Source organism: Eleutherodactylus coqui, chromosome 2 (genome assembly GCF_035609145.1).
Source record: "Eleutherodactylus coqui strain aEleCoq1 chromosome 2, aEleCoq1.hap1, whole genome shotgun sequence".
NCBI classification, from domain to species: domain Eukaryota; kingdom Metazoa; phylum Chordata; class Amphibia; order Anura; family Eleutherodactylidae; genus Eleutherodactylus; species Eleutherodactylus coqui.
Window position 1 is genome coordinate 47,988,430 of NC_089838.1, and position 20,584 is coordinate 48,009,013.

General features: G+C 47.1%; 1 protein-coding gene across 1 annotated transcript; it reads right to left on the bottom strand.

Moving 5' to 3' along the window:
• Positions 1-1,614: 1,614 nt before the first annotated feature.
• Positions 1,615-19,616, bottom strand: ATP6V0A4 (ATPase H+ transporting V0 subunit a4). The gene is made up of 21 exons (XM_066590797.1): positions 19,487-19,616; positions 18,134-18,258; positions 16,323-16,401; positions 14,889-14,986; positions 13,814-13,939; positions 13,617-13,714; positions 13,031-13,157; positions 12,720-12,802; positions 10,310-10,403; positions 9,916-10,128; positions 9,650-9,800; positions 9,432-9,571; positions 9,111-9,268; positions 7,256-7,349; positions 7,059-7,177; positions 6,718-6,934; positions 6,326-6,433; positions 5,961-6,101; positions 4,254-4,371; positions 2,720-2,891; positions 1,615-1,803 (listed from the first exon to the last, which is right to left on the bottom strand). The coding sequence occupies exons 2-21, from the start codon at positions 18,248-18,250 to the stop codon at positions 1,710-1,712; spliced, it is 2,547 nt and encodes an 848-aa protein (XP_066446894.1). The 5' UTR covers positions 18,251-18,258; positions 19,487-19,616; the 3' UTR covers positions 1,615-1,709.
• Between the last annotated feature and the right edge of the window lie 968 nt (positions 19,617-20,584).

Sequence of the window (20,584 nt, forward strand, 5' to 3'; positions counted from 1 at the left end):
GCAGCAAGCCTGCATGTGCATTGCTAGTCCTGCTGTCAGCTGAGGGTTTGTTGACTAGACATCTGTCTGTGAGCTAAACACCCTGGACTCCAAACTGATACATTGTAGCAAACAGTCAGACAGAGTTGTGCAACTGCTGATGTGTGCAGCTTACAGAGTATTGTCCTGACTGGATTGTGTGTATTCACTGCTCAGCTAAGAGCAGGACAAGCTGTATACTGGGTTACTGCCTCTGAATGGAAACATGAGTGCTCTCATTCACTGACAGATAGCAGGTATATTGAGAATGGTGAGGAATTGAAACAAAGTCTATTAGAAAATGACAGAACTTCTCATTTATACAGAAATTAAACCTCATTCCTACAAAATACTGCTAGAGTGGCTTCAGGGTTTACATCTACAGTATGTAGATTTGTTGCTCTCTGGAAACCGTCAGCAATTTGCTGCTCATAAACTGCTATTAGATGAATGATGTGTCGGATGTTATGCTCTGCTAAAAGTTCTTCCACCCAAGTTCAGCAGCTCTGAAATCTACTTTTCATATGGCAAATCATTATGATAATATCATAATGTTCTGTTTACTCACTTTTTACTAGAGCTACATCTAGCTTTATGCTTCAGTTGCATCCAGAGCTGTGCTCATAATTCTGCTGTTACAGTGCCTCTAACACTCGGTCACATACACTACTGCACTTGATAATCTGTTGTTGCATCATCTTCTACTCTGGTTACATCCAGAGTTGTACTTACAATTCTGCGGTTACAGCCTTCTATATACTCCAATCACATCAAGAGCTGCACTTAGCATGCCACGGTTAGATCACATAATTCATTGTATGTTACCTATTTCTGCCACATCCAGAGCTGTGCTCACAATTCATGTCACAGCCTTTTTTATACTGCAGTCACATCCAGAGATATGGTTGCAATTCTGACTCACAATTCTGTCATTACACCACATCTTATACTACAGTTACATCCAGAGTTGTTCTTATAATTCTGCTGTAGCAGCCTCTCATATGCTCCAGTCACATCCAGAGCTGAACTAAGCATTCTTGTTACATGATATATTTCATTTTATGTTTACATATTTTTGCCACATGCAGAGCTGCACTCACAATTCTGTTGTTACTGCATGTAACAACATGAGACTCAAAATACCCTCTCTTATACTCCTGCTACATTCAGAGCTGCACTTAGCATTCCCCTGTTACATATTATATTTATGCCACATGCAGTGCTGTACTCATAATTCTGCTACTTCCGTTACATCTAGAGCTGCATTCACTATTCTGCTGCTTAATTATGTCCTGCACTCCAGTTTCATCCAAAGCTGCATTTACAACACTGCAGTCTACTGCTCGCATTGTGCTGACATACACATGTGTAAAATCTGCACTGCACCTTATGTGAATATTATATCCTCACAGTAGGTTTTATACAGACACCGAACAAGCAGGAGAGGCAATAAGATGGGAATTTCTGCAGCTTGAGAGCTAACAGGAAAGCAGCAGCATTATGAATTCAGATTGGCATGTGATTGGAGAATAAGACATCATTTAATTCTAGATGAGAATGAACAAACACTGCAGGAAAAGAGGCGAATGAGACAAATGAGGATATAAAGGATTTATTATAAGGACCAAACACTTAAAAAACATGGCGTCCAGCGCGGCATCTCTTGAGCATTCAGAGTTCTTCAGTCCTGTCTAATCATCTACAGTCCCCTCCAAAATGCGCTGGAAAGCGAACGGACTGAAAATGTATCCAGCGCCAGAGTAAAATTTGTTCTGGAACTCCACCCTGAAAAGAGATAGGAGGTGAGCGGAGGGAAGGCCATTATTACTGTGTTCCCCCCAAAATAAGACACGGTCTTATATTATTTTTTCCCCAAAAAGGGCACAATGTCATATTTTCGGGAGGGGGGGGGGGGGGCTTATACTCACCTGGTCCATGGCATCCCGATGCCTCCCGATGGTCTTCGGCAGCAGCGCTGCGGTAAGCTGTGTACTCCTCGTCTCACAGAGGAGCTTCTGCTGGTGACAAGGCTTTGAATACCCTGCCTCCATCAAAGCGAGCGCTGTGATTGGCTAATTGAGTGCCAGCAGCCAATCACAGCCAGCGCTCGATGAGCCAATCACAGTCATTCACTAAATGGTTGTGATTGGCTCATTGAGCGCCGGCTGTGATTGGCTGCAAGCACTCAATTAGCCAATCACAGCGCTCACTTTGCTGGAGGCGGGGTATTCAAAGCCCCATCACCAGCAGAAGCTGCGCTGCGAGACGAGGATGACGCAGCTTACCATAGCACCACCAAAGACCACAGGGACGCCGCGGAGCAGGTGAGTATTATGGGGGGTTTTTTTGTGGGGCACCTGAGCTAGGTCCTATTTTCAGGAGAGGCCTTATATTTCAAGCCACTCCCGAAAACCCAATAGGTCTTACTATCAGGGTAGGACCTATTTTCGGGGAAACACGGTACATCACAAAAAGCAAAACTAGGATAATTTTGTTGTGATTACTGAACCACAAAATCAGTAACAATATGTATCTCCTGCATGAGGAGCACAGGCTCCGCCCCTGAGGATCTGCCAGGCTGTTCACTGGTAAGTGTGAGACATTATGGACCCTCCAGATCACCATGTGAGGTCATCGAGATACATTCTTTACATTGACCTGACACAAGTCTACACAATAATACGGACCCCTATGTACTTACCAGTGGAGACGCAGGGCATGGAGGAAGGCGGACAGACCTTCCATGACCAGCAATATGGCTATCGTGAGGACGGCAAAGATAGCAAAAATTATAAAAACGCCGATGAGGCCACCCCAACCGCTATTGGAGAGACCAATGTGCATCACCATGGTCCACAAGACTTCAGAGAGCTCTGCAGGGGAAGAACAAAAAGTGGGACAGTGCCAAGCAACCAATCAGAAAGTCAAAATAGAGGAACATGAGAGGAAGGAGAATGTACAGAATAAAATAAATAAATAAATCTTGGTATTTGTATAGCGCCAACTTATTACGCAGCGCTTTCAGGTAATTATTACTTAATTACCCCCCACCAAGCTGGGTTCTCATTTTACCGACCTCGGAAGGATGGAAGGCTGAGTCAACCTTGAGCCGGCTACCTGACGCAACAGAAACATTACACTGTTTATTATGTACACGCAGGGAGGGGAACCTTACGGCAGATCTTCCAACTATCTTGGATTCAACAAGACAGTCCCAAATTTGGGAGTCTGTCCCACCATCCTGGGAGGAATTCTGTATGTCTTGCCCCCTACCACTGGGTCCCACCACTAGAAACACTCTTCATCAGTCACTGCATTGATCGCTATATACCTCACACTCTGGTGCCAGCCACTGATAACATTCCACTCTATACACGGACTAACTCCTCCCACCTGACTCCTGTCTAAATCCAATGTGTTCAGAGTCAGGCGGAGGAGTCAGGCAGTAGTACTATGGGTGATACTGAGAGGAGAGGTGCATTGAGAGTAGCAACAAGATGGGGAGAGTACAGAGATGAGTAGTGGTGGGAAAAAGTCTTTATAGTAATCAGCGCCTGGATCAGAGGAGATGCCACCTGTGATCACTAGAGGTAACTGCACTGTAATCACTATAATTAGAAGCAAATGCACTGTAGTCACTATCACTGTGTAGAGCTGGTATCTGACCATTATTTACAGGCATACTTGTACTGTGTGGGTGTCACTGAGGAGCAGGATTACTGAAAGGGGATCAATGAGGGGCACTATTACTGCGAGGGGGACATAAAGAGTATGCCTTAGAATAAAAAATTGCGGCGTATTGTAAAAAAAAAAAACCTGAGCAGCGCGCTATCCTAGAGTTGTCCCTTTATTCGTTTTTCTGAAGTTGGGAGGTACGGTTATGGGTATCAGGTGAACGAATTCCAACTTCTTCTCAAGATCAGCTGTACTCTGTTGGGACACCTGGCAGCAAGTGTTTGATTTCCCTGCAGCGCCTCTACAGGTGAAACTAAGTATTACAATGTATATATTCAAATCCATGGGCTGCATGTGAAATATACAGAGGTGTCGGGTCCTCCAGAGAAAGAGAGGCGCTTTTTATATCCACTTTCCCTGACGGATTGGGATGCTGAATGGCGCCCCATGCAGTCTATTATTTTAAAAATGTTCTATGAAGCCAGCGAATTGGGTGGTGTATTAGTAAGAGGCAGTGAATGGGGGAAGGGTGAGAGGTGGACATCACAGGTTGGTCTTACGTGCATGCGCCAGACTGAGGGCCCAGAGGCGCAGGTAGGAGGCTGTATTGGAGATGCAGCCCAGGCAGTACTCAATGGTGTGGATGGCCTGGTGGACAAACACGTCCCCAAAATTGAACTGTAAAGACAAAGGAGGAAACATTGCGTCACCTTCTGCTGACTGGGAAATGATAATCTTGTTACTAAGCGGCTCCTGCGATTTTACCCATAATTGCTTCTCACGGCCGCCACTGTTATCATATTTCTACTTAAAGGGGAGGAGTTTGCAAGTTGGCACAAAGAGAAGTTTTCCTTTTCAGTTGGGAACATTTCATTAATCATGTGACCTGCTGTCTGGATGCTTTTCTGCAGAGGGTGGAGTGCAGGATTTATCTATCCTCAGATGGGGTCAGGCCATAAAACATTAGATACAAACCCATGAATGACAAAAACTTGCATCATGGTGGCTCAGTGGTCAGCACGGCTGCTTTGTAGAGTTCTCAGTTTGTATATTTCACCGTATCTGCTAGGAATATAGGACCAAAGTTCTGCTGCCACCAGCCCACTAGGACTAAACTACTACAACTCTGCTTCCCCCAGCCCACTTGGGCTATAATGCTACAACTCTGCTGCTACCAGCCTGCTAGGACTTAAGTATCAAAATTCTTCCGCCACCAGCCTGCTAGAACTATAGTACTCTAACTCTACTGCCACCAGCCCACTAGGCCAATAGTACTACAAGTCTGCTGCCACCAGCCCACTATGACTAAAGTAATACAATTCTGTTGCCACCAGCCCTCTAAGACTATGGTACTCCAATTCTGTTGCCACCAGCCCACTAGAACTATAGTACTACAACTCTACTGCTACCAGCCTGCCAGGACTTTAGTATCAAAAGTCTATTGCCACTAGTCTGCTACGACTATAGTACTGTAACTCTACTGCTACCAGCCCGCTAGGCCAATAGTACTAGGACTCTGCTGCCACCAGCCCACTAGCACTAAAGTACTACAATTCTATTGCCACCAGCCCGCTAGGACTATAGTACTACAACTCTTGCTTCCACTAGCCCACTAGTGCTATAATGCCAAAACTCTGCTGCTACCAGCCTGCTGGGACTTTAGTATAAAAAGTCAGCTTCCACCAGTCTGCTAGGACTAAAGTACTGTAACTCTACCGCCATTGGCCCGCTAGGACTATAGTACTGTAACTCAGTCACTACCAGCCCACTAGGGCAATAGTACTACAACTTTGCTGCCACCAACTCACTAGGACTATAGTACTACAACTCTGTTGCCACCAACTCACTAGCACTCCAGTATTGTAACTCTGTCACCATTAGCCAACTATAACTACAGTACTGCAACTCAGCCACCACCAGCCCACAGGGACTATAGTACTGTAACTGTGCTGCCTCTAGCCTGGTAGAAATATATTACTGTAACTCAGCCACTACCAGCCCAATAGGGCAATAGTACTACAACTCTGCTGCCACTAACACACTAGTTCTATAGTACTACAACTCTGTTGCCACCAACTCACTAGCACTACAGTACTGTAACTCTGCCACCATCAGTCCACTGGTTGGAGCTAAGCTATGGACAAAAGGATAGTCTGGTGGTTTGGTTTAGTTATCTTAAATTTCTGCCCTAGAATGTTATGGGTGCAGTACAATAAAGTTTGTTTCCTATTGAATAATCTCCGCCCCCGCGGAGCAGACATTTGTACCTCACCACCGTGTCCTCCATGATCATCGTGTCCTCCATGTCCAGCCCCGTGTTCACTCTTTTTGTCCTCCTTCTTGGAATGATTTGCATTTTCCAAGTCTGAAATCTCAATCTGTTCTTCTGGAGAGGATGTGGAGTGCAGCTGTGGAGGACACACAAAGCAGGTGAATGCTATCTACTGCTTCCTGTTATCAGCCATTTCAGATTTCAGTGCATTCCTATGGGAAAAAAAATTCCAAGCTACTGCAAAATATCTGACTTGTGGGCAGCGCTGTGTCACCATCGCCGGACACATACGAGCCCTTAATACTTAGTAAATACTCACCCATAATAAGGTTCAGTGACCCCCCCCCCCCACGCACTCACCATTCGCTGCTGCTTGCGGTGATTGGCGCGTAGAATAAAGGGTTTTATCAGAAGCATCCAGGGAACTGCGATTAGCGCGAATATGACCAGGAAACTCTGAACTTCTTTCTGAAACCATGAAGATGTTATATAATATTAAAGTCAGCAATAAACCACGAGGAAGGGGGAGGGGGGTTGCTACAGGGAATAAAAACTGAGACCAGACAACAGGGGGCAAACAGAACTACAGGTCACAGCAGGCTGGTGTATAGACATCTGCCCTCTGCTGGACAGAAGAAGCTATTACATTGCAGTTCAGACTTGCACAGATCCCACTATAAATGGGGTCCTAATGCGTCTAGACCCCCCAGAACTGGTACTTGTGCAGCACCAATGTGGATTCTCCAGGTCACCTGGTGCTTGTAGAGTGGAGCGTTGGACGGGTCGTTGTAGTTAAACAGGAACATGTTGATGAAGTGGATGAGGATGCTGGGGGCTTCCTGCGAGTTGGACACATTGTACACGCACCACTTGAAGATGACCATAAACACCAGATAACCGAAAAGGCACAAGATGAAGATCATCTCCGGGACAAACTGCAGGATGATGTTAATGTAACGCCGGAAATTTCTGGGGAGAAGTAATAAAACGTAACAGCGAATGTCTGAGGAACGAAACGCAAGTGACATAAAGCGGATTATCCGGAATGAAAGCGACTTCTGAGAATATTTCCACTCTCACAGCATAAACGTACATGTGGTTCACCAGGCCGAGGACCACCCCGAACACCATCTGCGTGATGCCCATAACCACAGACATCTTCATCTTGTAGGAGTTCAGGAACGTCAGCTTGTTCTTCGCTAAATTCCAGATCTGGGGGAACACAGCAAAGAACTGGGGTGAAACCCCTGAGGAAGGAAACAATGGAAAACAATATGGAAAAAAACTTACCGGGTCGATACCAAACGGGTAGGGGTTCCCAGAAAACACGCCGGGGACCTTCGGATCGAGTTGTAAATCAAGTCCCTGATGTAATAACTGATCACTGAGAAGAAAGGAAACAAAATGCAACAATAAATATATCCAAATGTAAACTCCAACCAAGTAATTACTATCCACTGCTATAATACCGCCCCCTATGTACCAGAATGTAACTTCACTCGTTGTCAGTAACATCCCTCCCCCAGAAGGAGTATATATATCTACACTTACTTGCTTGGATGCAAGATGTGATACAGGTGGGTATGGAGGCTCTAGTACACTGTTGGGCCGCCTCCAGCTAGGACGTCAAGAACATATCGCTGAGCTGTCATTGTCCCTCGTACCACTACTACAGGGGACCGACTGTCGTATGCGATGGCCCCCCAGATCATTACACCAGCAGCAGGCAGGATTGAGGTGCTCACCCCGAGGTTTCCAGACAAACCTGGATTTGTCACTGAAGACAACCTGGTTCCCCTCCGTAGCGTCGAGTTTCATCATTTATGACATCACTGCAAACGGAGGCCGTACCTCTAATGGGGGCTGAGAGACCAAATGTCCTTCATCCAAGTGCCTGGAAATGGTTCCGACAGACACCAGGGTGTAAGGATGGCACCCCCTGTCTCTAGATGGCGGACAATGAAACAGTTGGAGCTGCCAGTGCTTGTCGGACAATCAGACGCTCCTCTATACTGGTGGTCTGTAAGGGGCATCCTGAGCCCAGTCACGTTTTGTGCTCCCATCCACTGGTCCCAACACCCCCTAACAGTCTTGGCAGAACGGCCTGGTGGGGGACATTTCATCGATACGACCATCCGGCTTCTCACATCCCAATAATGTGCCCGCTCACAGACTCTGGTAATGGGGTGAAATCTCTTCTCTGTGTTGTTGAGAGGTTTAGTGGCCAACAAGCTCTACACAAGCGGAAGAATCATAGAATGGTAGAGTTGGAAGGGACCTCCAGGGTCATCGGGTCCAACCCCCTGCTCAGTGCAGGATTTACTAAATCATCCCAGACAGATATTTATCCAGCCTTTGTTTGAACACTTCCATTGAAGGAGAACTCACCACCTCCCGTGGCAACCTGTTCCAGTCATTGATCACCCTCACTGTCTAATATCTAATCTGTGTCTCCTCCCTTTCAGTTTCATGCCATTGCTTCTAGTCTTTCCTTGTGCAGATGAGAATATGGCTGATCCCTCTGCACTGTGACAGCCCTTCAGATATTTGTAGACAGCTATTAAGTCTCCTCTCAGCCTTCTATTCTGCAAGCTAAACATTCCCAGATCCTTTTACCGTTCTCAATAGGATATGATTTGCAGAATGCTCACCATCTTGGTAGCTCTCCTCTGAACTTGCTCCTGTTTGTCTATGTCTTTTTTAAAGTGCGGTGCCCAGAACTGGACACAGTATTCCAGATGAGGTCTGACTAAGAAAGTAGAGGGGGATAATTACCTCATGCGATCTAGCCTCTATGCTTCTCTTAATACATCCCAGTATTGTGTTTGCCTTTTTGGCTGCTGCATCACATTGTTGACTCATGTTCAGTCTATGATCTAATAAGAGGTCACTACACACAAGGAGCCTTTGAGAGCCTTTTATAGGCCAAGGGGGAACCACTTTTAGGATCTTCAGTGACAAGACTGTTCATCTAATCACCACAACTCTCATCATTTACATATCTGCCTAAGATGGAAATGCAGGCCGGGTTCTGCAGCAACAGGACAACTTCTTCTGGGGCCGGAGTGTTTCTGACAGAGTGTAATATAATACTGCCACATATGGACATAAATCATAACAGTATATGACAGGGGGGGTCACTTACTTCCAGGTGCTGTTGGTAAACATGGGGCGCACTCTCCATGAAGACCCAAATATGTTAAATGACTTGGCGAAACAATCATTGTAGATGAATCCGGTGTAGATGGAGAATATCGACATGAGGAAGATGAGATATCGCCCCCCGAAGAACGTGTTCCAGATCTGGAGAAGGAAGAGGACAGCTTAGTTCTGGTTTCAGGGGCCACGCAGCGCCTCCTGCTGTGGCCCCTGGTCTATTATAAAACTCTAGGCAATGAGTCGATAAATTCTGGATCATAGATCGTTATAATCTCTGGTATTTTCCCATCCCCCGCCCGCCTCTCACCTCGTTGTCAGTCTTGGTAGCTAGAAGCTTTTTTTCATTGAGGAGCATCCAGGCCACGAACCCCAACATGACGACGCCGTGACCGCAATCGCCAAACATCACCGCAAAGAGGAAGGGGAAGGTGATGATGGTGTACGGGGCTGGACAAGGAGATAAGATTCATCATGAAGACGTCTTGGCTTGTAACTTCCCTCCCCCACCCATAGAAGGTGACTTACTGGGGTTCATCTCTCTGTAGTTTCCCACGCCGTAGGAGTCTATGATGTTCTGGAAGCCGGCGGTGAACTTATTGGTCCGATTGAAGGTTGGAGGTTCCATATTGGTTGGTATATCAGTCAGAATGGGAGCGATGATGGAACCGCTGCGCTCCTGCGATGGAAGAGAAATACATTGTATTACATGGTTCAGAGGGTGACTAGGGGCCCTGATGAGGTTTAGGGCCCCAGCAGTCATCGTCTATGGTGGGCAGCAGTGCAGCACTCACCATACCGCAGTGCAGCGAGCGCTTGATGTGCTCCTTGTCGTCCACGGGGCACCAGATCTCAGCAATGACGCACTGCTGGGTGACGTCAATGTTGCACAGGTTCAGCACGTGGTAGACGGCCTTCATCTTCTTCACCTTAATCATCCAGTTGGCCAGATTCTGTGCCGCCTCCAACAACACGCGCTGGCGGTGCGACTCGGTTTGTGTTATGACCTGGAATGGACAAGAGGGGGGGGGAAGAGCGGCGATAAAATGATGGCCATCCTAGTCTGATAGGAATAGAACAACAGAAGGGCAGCGATGACTGACACAGAGGGAGGGACAGCACAAAACACGTCAGTTGTGCGGACAGAGTGTGCTGATGGCCACTGATAAGTTACTGAGTGCCCCTCACCGCGTTCAGATCCTCAATCCTGGTGTTCACATCTGCGGCCATGTCACGGCGCTCAGTGGCGGACTCTGGACACGGGTACACTGTCGCTTTAAATCTGTAAAATAAGAATATTGCAACCCATCAGTGGGAGGGCACTGCTGGGGAGACAATATCCCCCCCCCCCCCCCCCACACACTCTCCACCAGTCTCTCCCCCTCCCTCACATTCTCTCCTTTTCCCTACTCCCCGCTCTCTCTCCATCACTGTTCTCATCCCTCTCTTCTCATCCTCTCTCACTCAGTCTCTCCCTCTCTCATTTCCTCTCTCCTTCCCTCTCCCTGCTCTTTTCCCCCATCCTTTTTTCCTTCCTTCTCTGCCCTTCATTCTCATTTCCTCTCCTTCCCTCTCTTTCTCTCCCTCAGTCTCTGCTTCCCTCTCCCCCAGCTCTTTCTCCCCATCCCTCTATTTCCTTTCTTCTCTCCCTTCTGATTTTCTCTTGCCTTCCCTCCCCCCTCCTTTCTATACCCTCCTCTCATTTCCTCTCCTTCCGTCCTACTCTCTCTCTGTCCCTCCTTCCTTCTCCCCCTACTCTTTCTTCCTATCCCCTCTCTTTCCTTCCTCTTCTCTCTGTATTCCCTCTCATTTCCTCTTCTTCCTCTCTCCTCTCTTCCCACTCTCTACCTATGCCTCTCCTTCCTTCTCCCCCTGCTCTTTCTCCCCATTCCTCTTTCCTCCCCCCTTCTCTCTGTCCCCTCCCCCTTCTCTCTGCCCCCCCCTCATTTCCTCTCTCCTTCCTTCCTACTCTCTCTCTGTCTCTCCTTACTTCTCCCTCCTGCTCTTTCTCCCCATCCCTTTCTTTCCTCCCCCTCCTCTCTGTCCCCCCTCTCATTTCCTCTCCTTCCCCTTCTCCTTCCTTCCTTCTCTCTCTCTCAGTCCTTTATTCCTTCTCCCCCTGCTCTTCTTCCCTATTCCTCTCTTTTCTTCCTCCTCTCTGCCCCCCCTCATTCCCTCTCCTTCCTTCTCTTCCTCTCTCCCTCAGTCTCTCCTTCCTTCTCCCCCCTGCTCTTTCTCCCCCCCCCCCCCCCCCCCCCACACACACACACACATTCCATATATGTATTATGGACATACATGGACACACAGGTTGTATTACAGAGTGTACGCCCAGACTGCGGTGGGCAGCTTCATGGTTCTCCAGTCAGTTGAAGCTCACAAAGATGATGTCTGTTACATTATATCCATTTCCTCTCCTTCCCCTTCTCCTTCCTTCCTTCTCTCTCTCTCTCTCTCTCTCTCTCTCTCTCAGTCCCTTAATCCTTCTCCCCCTGCTCTTTCTCCCTATCCCTCTCTTTCCTTCCTCCTCTCTGCCCCCCCCCCTCTCATTTCCTCTCCTTCCCTCTCTTTCACTCTCCTTCCTTCCTACTATCTCTCTTGGTCTCTCCTTCCTTCTCCCCCTGCTCTTTCTCCCCATCCCTCTCTTTGCTTCCTCCTCTCTGCCCCCGCTCTCATTCCCTCTCCTTCCTTCTCTTCCTCTCTCCCTCAGTCTCTCCTTCCTTCTCCCCCCTGCTCTTTCTCCCTATCCCTCTCCCCCCTCTTCCATATATGTATTATGGACATACATGGACATACAGGGTGTATTACAGAGTGTACGCCTAGACTGCGGTGGGCAGCTTCATGGTTCTCCGGTCAGTTGCAGCTCACAAAGATGACGTCTGTTACATTATATCCATGCACATAATCCTCTACCATACACTGATACATTGTAACAAACCCTCAGCACTGACAAGCATTATGTCAGGCCAGGTCCCAGCCTCTGGAAGGATACAATTTTTCCCTTCATTGACATCAAGTAGAACTTGAATATGGTGAACTGAAAGAATAAGGCTTATTTTAGACAGTCCCAGATGCGCCAAATCTATTGAGCCACGCCCCTTTAAATAAATCCAACACAAAATACTCAATCTTTTTTTCTGGGACTGTTGTAAGAAAACTGCGCCAAAGTCAGTTAGAGGGGTGAGAACTCTTCCATCTACATATGAGTCACAGGCAGATTGCGAGTTGTTTTTGTGGGGGTCTTTGCTGCATTTTTCTGTCACAGTTTTCATAACCAATGCGAGACCGCAGGGATCTTTATTAAATGGCACATTTTTGCAATGATTTTAAAAAGTGCTGCAAAAAAACGCAACAATAACCTCCACAAAAATGACTTACGGATGAGCGCTTCAACATGCTTTTTGTTTCACTGTGTGAGTGTAAAAAGTCTGCCCATAATTCAGGGCGCGTGGCACCTCTATTCCATAGTGGATTTTATCTGTGGATTTCACAGTTTCCAGTGAAAGCCACAGCAAATTCCACAGGTGATACAAAGAAGGTGGCAGTGTGAAGTTCTGTTGCAATGCATAAAAGTGACCAGCAGAGGCCCCCAGCGCACCCTTCGCAGATCTTCCTGGTCTTCTGCTTGAGCTGCTCGCCCTGGTAGAAGATGATGAAGACGTTCTTTTTCACCTCTTCTTTCTGGAGGAGAAGGGAGACGAATCATGTGACCAAGGAGTATTAAAATGTGTCAGTGTGCCCATGGCAACTCTGCAAATCACAGATACCAGTGTTGCTGTGTTGTCAGAGGGTCTCAGTAGTGTAGATGGCGGATCAGTGTGTGGTGCTGCTTATCCAACCCTTTTCACCCCCTACAGCATTAGGCTGGCACTACAGGTGTGTGTGGGCCCCCAGGAGCCACATTCTTACAGTGACGGGGTCCTCCAGCGACGTGTCCAGCTCGCTGTACTTCAGGTAGATGTTCCCCCTACAGACCCTCCACAGCAGCCGCTCGAATGACGCCATGCGCTCCCTGCCGATCACCCCGGCCGTGAACCTGAAAACAGAGACCGAGTGGGTCAGAACCAGACATTGAGCCTCTGTTCTCAGGGGACACCGGAGACTGCCGTCCGCACACAGGTTACACAGAGCAGTGCATTATGGGAGAGGAGTGTGTGACAGCTGAATTGTGACTGCAGCTCTGGAGGTGACTAGAGTGCTGGTACACTTGTGAATGCAGTTTGTAATGCAAGCATGATGTAAGAGAAGAGTGACTGCAGCTTTAGATGTGACTTGAGCATAAGACATGATGTAACAGCAGGCTAGTGACTGCAAGCTCTGGAGGTGACTAGAGGATAAGACATGATATAACAGCAGAATAGTGATTGCAGCTCTGGATATGACTTGAAGTTAAGACAGGATGCAAAAGCAGAATAGTGAGTGCAGCTCCTAGGTGTGATAGGAGTTCTCAGGATATCGGTCACTAGATGAATATGACCCACAATGCAACACTCACCCCAGTTTGCCGGCGGCAGCGGCTGATGGCACGGTGCGGAGCTCCAGGAGGCTGCTGGTGTCTTCATTGAAGAATTCATCTGGAAGATTCGCTTCAGCCTAGAGTAGAAATCCGGATCAGTATAAACCGAGCAAAGATACCCAGAGGATGCTCTATGTGTGTATATCAAAGGTCATGTGACCAGCGATTATATGAACCTCAAAAAAATCCTGCGTCTTCTTCAGCAGATGCTTCAGCTCCGTCAGCTCCAGAAAGTTCTGCTTCAGGGTCTGCTGGTTCTGGTTCACCTCCTGCAGCTCCCCCTCCAGCTTCTCCAGCCCTGTCTGTTACACCACAGTGATAAGAGAAGTAGTCAGATCTCCGCCCCATCTATTACTACTGACAACCAGCCTGTATATCCTGTCTGAGAGATAGTCACAGCCCCGCCCCATCTATTACTACTGACAACCAGCCTGTATATCCTGTCTGAGAGGTAGTCACAGCCCTGCCCCCATCTATTACTGCTGAACCCAGTCTGTATATCATGTCTGAGAGATAGTCACAGCCCCGCCCCGATCTATTACTGCTGACACCCAGTCTGTATATCATGGCTGACAGGTAGTCACAGCCCTGCCCCCATCTATTACTGCTGACACCCAGCCTGTATATCCTGTCTGAGAGGTAGTCACAGCCCTGCCCCCATCTATTACTGCTGACAACCAGCCTGTATATCCTGTCTGAGAGGTAGTCACAGCCCTGCCCCCATCTATTACTGCTGAACCCAGTCTGTATATCATGTCTGAGAGATAGTCACAGCCCCGCCCCGATCTATTACTGCTGACACCCAGTCTGTATATCATGGCTGACAGGTAGTCACAGCCCTGCCCCCATCTATTACTGCTGACACCCAGCCTGTATATCCTGTCTGAGAGGTAGTCACAGCCCTGCCCCCATCTATTACTGCTGACAACCAGCCTGTATATCCTGTCTGAGAGGTAGTCACAGCCCTGCCCCCATCTATTACTGCTGACACCCAGTCTGTATATCATGTCTGAGAGGTAGTCACAGCCCTGCCCCCATATATTACTGCTGACACCCAGTCTGTATATCATGTCTGAGAGGTAGTCGCAGTCCCACCCCCACCTATTACTGCTGACAACCAGCCTGTATATCATGTCTGAGAGGTAGTCACAGCCCTGCCCCCATCTATTACTGCTGACACCCAGTCTGTATATCATGTCTGAGAGGTAGTCACAGCCCCGCCCCTGGCTGTACATTCTATGCAGTGCTCACCTCTAGATCAATCATCTCTCTTGGCAGCGGCGTCTGCGGCGGTTTTTCAGGGTTTCTTACAGTTATCTTATCGTTTTGCATCTCACTCTCCAAAAATCCTAACAAACAGATGGGAATCGCTCATCATCGGGTTCAGTACAGACTTTGTGTTTCAATTCCTCCCCATTTTTCAAAATCTCTGCTTGCTGTCATCGAATAGATGCATTCAGGGACATTTATTAGGGTTCAGAATACTAACGTAGAAAAGTTGCAAAGTTTTGACACACTTGTTCAAAAATTTTGTGAAGTTTTTTCTTACTGCGCCGGCCTCACCACTTTTAGGAAAAGTGGGTGGGGCTTGTTAGGAGGGGCCAATAGATGTATGTGTTACACCAGAAACTGGCCTCAGACGTGGGCGCTGGGCTGGAAATGTTGGTCTTAGTCCGCAATTACACGGGTGAGCGTGATATCGGTCCAATATCTTGCTTGTGAGAAGAATACATCACATCGCCGTATCGGCGCTTTTCATGTTTGTGAAAAAAATTGTATGCTGCTCTAGTACTTATAATGGCGAAAATTGCATCGCAGTAGTACAAACAGGCGCCATACGAGCATGATGTGATTTTTGCCTCCTGTAGAAAATAATGGGTGATATTGCCCAAAAATAGAACATTGCTGCCAGAGAAGAATCGCTCACAAAAAACTCACACGATAAAATCAACCGTGAAAACAACCTTAGTAAATTTTTCCCATTATGTTTTATCGTCGGCCTCCTGTGACTTCCTCCAGCTGAGGGTTTGTTACAATGTATCCACTGTAGACCCTTCTGAACTCCTGATTGATGCAGGACAGGAGAGATATTTGTACTGCTGCGCTTACATTACGAGGACTGCCTGCACTGATACGCTGTCTCAGACCCTCAGCTATGAGATGTATGAGGTCAGGATGGTTTGTGGATTTACAAGTTAACCAAAATGTTTCCACCCACTGACACGAAGCAGAGATCTGAAACAGAAGAGCCAATCCGAAAATAGCGGCACCTGGCATGATTTCCAGCGGACATCGGCCAGGATGCGGTCGCACAAGGCGGGGGCGCTCCAGAGCATCCATACGGATGACGCACAGGGCGGATTGTTAATCTGCAGCATCTCACCTACAGCTCTGGATTTTCACAGCAGCCCCCCCCCCCCCCCCCCCAAGCAATGCAGTGGGAAAATTGCGCAACATCCACATCATGTGTACAATAACAAGCGCACCACTAGGTGTGATTTGCGTGCCGTCGGATTTGCAGCAGATCTACCTTGTGTGGCTGCAGCGCTAATGTCCTGTAAGACTGTAAGATCAGACTGCGCTCTGCAGCGCCTCCTCTGGGCAGGAGTACTCTGTAATTTAATATGTACATACATGTGGTCATATGACCCCTCATATAACACCACCGCAGTCATCGGTACTCACGCAGGATGCGCTCCATCCCCTCGCAGCGCCGAACCTCATTCACAAACCGCCGCTGGAAATTGTTCACATTGGCGTTCAGCTGGAAAAGCAAGAAAGTGTTAAAACATACAGTATGAAGCGCGCTAGAGATCTGCAGAACATCACTCCTCTCTACCTCCTGATACATAGTGATATATGCTGCAGATTATTACACCACTGACCTCTAGAGATCTGCAGAACATCACTCCTCTCTACCTCCTGATACATAGTGATATATGCTGCAGATTATTACACCACTGACCTCTAGAGATCTGCAGAACATCACTCCTCTCTACCTCCTGATACATAGTGATATATGCTCTTTCACAGTGGTGACTTGAATTAAAAAATATAATTTTTATTTTGAACTTTTTAAAAATGCACATATAGGGGCACAACACATAAAACAACAAAAACAAAAAAAGTAAGTAAGGGGCGTGGTAAATACCATCCAACCACACCGTCACTAAAGATGGGCATCCAATTGTGCTGTGTGTGTGGGTGTTTGTGTGATCTTGTCACCGGCGACCACGAAGTTTTTTTGTCCTGCTTAAAGCCGGTAATGTATGAGGCAGGGGTATATTGGTACTTGGGGTTTGTAAGATTATCCCCAGTTGTTTTGGTCTTTTTTATTTATAAAGCCCACACACCGTAGATGGATGCAATTTTTAGTGATTTGAACGTTCGTTTCTTCACAATTCTTTTTTGCCCCCCCCCCCCCTTTTTTTCAAAGGAGGGTAGAGGTACCTGACCAATTCCTAAATGGATAGTCGGAATTGGCCTTGGCCGTAGGGATCATCTCCCGAGGTTGCTAGATATGTATGATGCCAACCTCCAGAAAGAGTCTCCCGGTTAGTATAGGACGGCCTCGCCTCAATTGAAGTGGTGAAACGCGTCGAGCAATTAAATACGAGAATCAGCATACTAAAAAGGGAAATTCGAATACGCTTGGGTCAAGTATTTACACTACGACCCTTATCTATAGAGGCGAGGCCGTCCTATACTAACCGGGAGACTCTCTCTGGAGGTTGGCATCATACATATCTAGCAACCTCGGGAGATGATCCCTACGGCCAAGGCCAATTCCGACTATCCATTTAGGAATTGGTCAGGTACCTCTACCCTCCTTTGAAAAAAAGGGGGGGGGGGGCAAAAAAGAATTGTGAAGAAACGAACGTTCAAATCACTAAAAATTGCATCCATCTACGGTGTGTGGGCTTTATAAATAAAAAAGACCAAAACAACTGGGGATAATCTTACAAACCCCAAGTACCAATATACCCCTGCCTCATACATTACCGGCTTTAAGCAGGACAAAAAAACTTCGTGGTCGCCGGTGACCAGATCACACAAACACCCACACACACAGCACAATTGGATGCCCATCTTTAGTGACGGTGTGGTTGGATGGTATTTACCACGCCCCTTACTTACTTTTTTTGTTTTTGTTGTTTTATGTGTTGTGCCCCTATATGTGCATTTTTAAAAAGTTCAAAATAAAAATTATATTTTTTAATTCAAGTCACCACTGTGAAAGGGCTACTCAAGTTAAATTTGGAGACTTTTTGCTCTGCCTACTCTGTGAAATATAGTGATATATGCTGCAGATTATTACACCACTGACCTCTAGAGATCTGCAGAACATCACTCCATCCTCTCTACCTCTTGATACATAATGATGTATCCTGCAGATTATTACACCACTGACCCCCTGAGAGATCTGCAGATTATTGCTCCCTGTAACTGCTCACACATGGTGATTTACGCTGCAGATCATTGCACTTGGTACTTACATCTCTGAACTGTACGAGGCCCAGTTCTCCCAGCTCAGCGATGCAGCAATATCCGGCTTCTACCTGCAGGATCATTTGGGTCAGGCACATCTCCTCGCTCCGGAATAGGGACCCCATTGTGTGACCTTTAAGAGATGATGGGGGTTATTTTCACATTCAAAGGGGAACTCCAGCGTTTAGCGGAGCCGCAATTTGCAGCTGTTCTCCCACAGCTACTTTTCATAGACGCTGTTTTCACATTTTCCCAACATTTTCAAGATCTCCGCTGGCAGGCAATAAATGGAACAAACTGGAAACTAGTCCTGCTCACACAGCTAAGGGTCTGTTACAGTGTATCAGTGCAGACGAACCTGTGTAAGAGTTCATGTGCAGGGGTGAATTTGCATTGCGGAATCCGGAGTGGGCGTCCACCTCTGCATTCCACAGCAAATACCGCCACTAGCATGCTATGGAAAGGTGATTCTTCAAGCACACGATCTAAAACCAACTGCGGTTTCCGCTCGTAGATGAAAAAATGCAGAATGCTCCATTTTTGCATGGATTCCACACCAACGGCTTCCATTGAAGCACACATGAAAAACACATTGAATATTATGCAACACGGATGTAAAAACACGCATACGCACTATAACCGTATACACACATGCAGCGAAAATGGTGCATTTTTCATGTATCTAAATTGCATACACCAGTGTGAATGTGGCTTTAAGTATAACAGTGCAGGATAGTGTATCAGTCTAGAGGCCACAAAGGATTGTCTAGACTGGATACATTGCAACAAACCCTCAGCTGTGATTCGTATTAGTTTAGCGTGAGTTTCCATTCACTGACAGCAAGTAGAAGTCTTTAAAATAATTACGAAACGGAATTCAAAGTTGCCTAGAAAGTCACAGAACTTTTCATTGTACAACGATGACGCTTTACATAGATGCGGCCTGGGCGGTATTTGCTGCGGGATTTGCGGTGCAGTCGCGAACGCGGATTCCGCAGCAAATAGACACCCATGTGAGGGAGGCCAATGGTGACATCTGACACGACTCCTGTCACCAGGAATCAGCGCTGCTACTAATCATCATTGGTCCTATCATCTCATTGCCATATTAGTGATAACGTGCGGACATGTTCCGATGGGAGTTGCAGTCTGTGATGCTAGTCCAATATTGCAGGCAGGATGAGGCCCCTCCAGATTATAATCCCACAATCTCCATAGAAAAATACAATGTCATCTGGAACAGTTTGCTGCAGAAATTGGCAGATTATGGGAATTTGGGCGTTTACGTAAAAGTACACAAGTGATGCTTGGTTGCAAATGGGGAGAGCAGCAGAAATGCGCCGCGTTCGGTCTGCACTCACCTGCTGTCAGTGTGGCTTCTCTCCTGCGCCCTGTCCTCTGCTCAGCTTTTGTGGCGCCCTGTGTGGCCGCTGTGCCCCCTCCTCCTGGGATCTGCACTGAGCAGCATCCGACCGGCTCCCCTCCAGCCCTGCAGAGCGTGTGTGTTGTGGCATCACAGGTGGAGTTATAGGTAATAACACAGCAGGTATGCGGAGCGGCACAGCCCCCCCTGGCCGCCACTCGCCATCTATTAACCCTTACAGATCCAGAAGGGGGATGGAAATAAAAATATAGTTTAACCTTTATGCCACCGGAATTCTACCGAATTTCGTAGATTTTCATTGTGGATTTTCATGTGACGATGCCGCGGTTCTGCATGAGGATTTTCCAACATGGAATCCAAGTCCAGAATTAACTTGTCAATTAATTTTAGCTCACACTGCGTATTTTTACGTGAAACCAATACCGATTCTGCACAGACTCCGCATCTAACTCGCGCTAAATCTGCAACACTTATGTTCACACGGAGGAATTCACCACAGAAGTTTCCACATGAGTTCCGCCTTTAAAAACCGCAGCAAGATCAGTGGCTTTCTGCTTCCGTTTTTAGGGGGGGATTCAGCACTGTCAATGGGCAAAATCCGCGTGTGGAAATTAGCATCTCTGCTTCAAGTAGTAATATATCGCTTCTTGACGTGAAAACTCGCTGGAATTCAACATGCAGTTTTTGCCCACTGACAGCGCTGAATCCCACACCAAAACCGTAGCAGAAAGCCTCGGCTTTTGCAGTGGTTTTTAGCAGCAGAATTCACGCGGAAAATACCTTGCGAGAATGTGTAGATGGTGGAATTTCGCTTAAATTCATCATCTAAAATCCATGTCAAAACCCACATTTTATAGTTGCCAATGGGCAAAATTCTTGTGCGGATTCCGGAAAAGTGCTCCTGTGTGAAGAAGTGACAAGTGACTCGCAGAAATGCCTTATAATTCTGTGTGTGTATTTTGCCCATTGCAAGGGCTAAGCCAATGCGCCAAAAACTGCGGCAAAAAGACGCAGATTTTTCTGTGGTTTTTAGAAGTGGAATACACATGCCGCAAGGCTCTATCCACATGGGATG

Coding starts and splice junctions, on each gene's coding strand:
- ATP6V0A4 (XM_066590797.1), bottom strand. CDS start 18,250: ATGGGGTCCCTATTCCGGAGCGAGGAGATGTGCCTGACCCAAATGATC. Junction 13,158..13,616: donor GCTGCCGCCGGCAAACTGGG/GTGAGTGTTGCA, acceptor CTCTGTTTTCAG/GTTCACGGCCGGGGTGATCG. Junction 12,803..13,030: donor CGCTGGAGGACCCCGTCACT/GTAAGAATGTGG, acceptor CTTCTCCTCCAG/AAAGAAGAGGTGAAAAAGAA.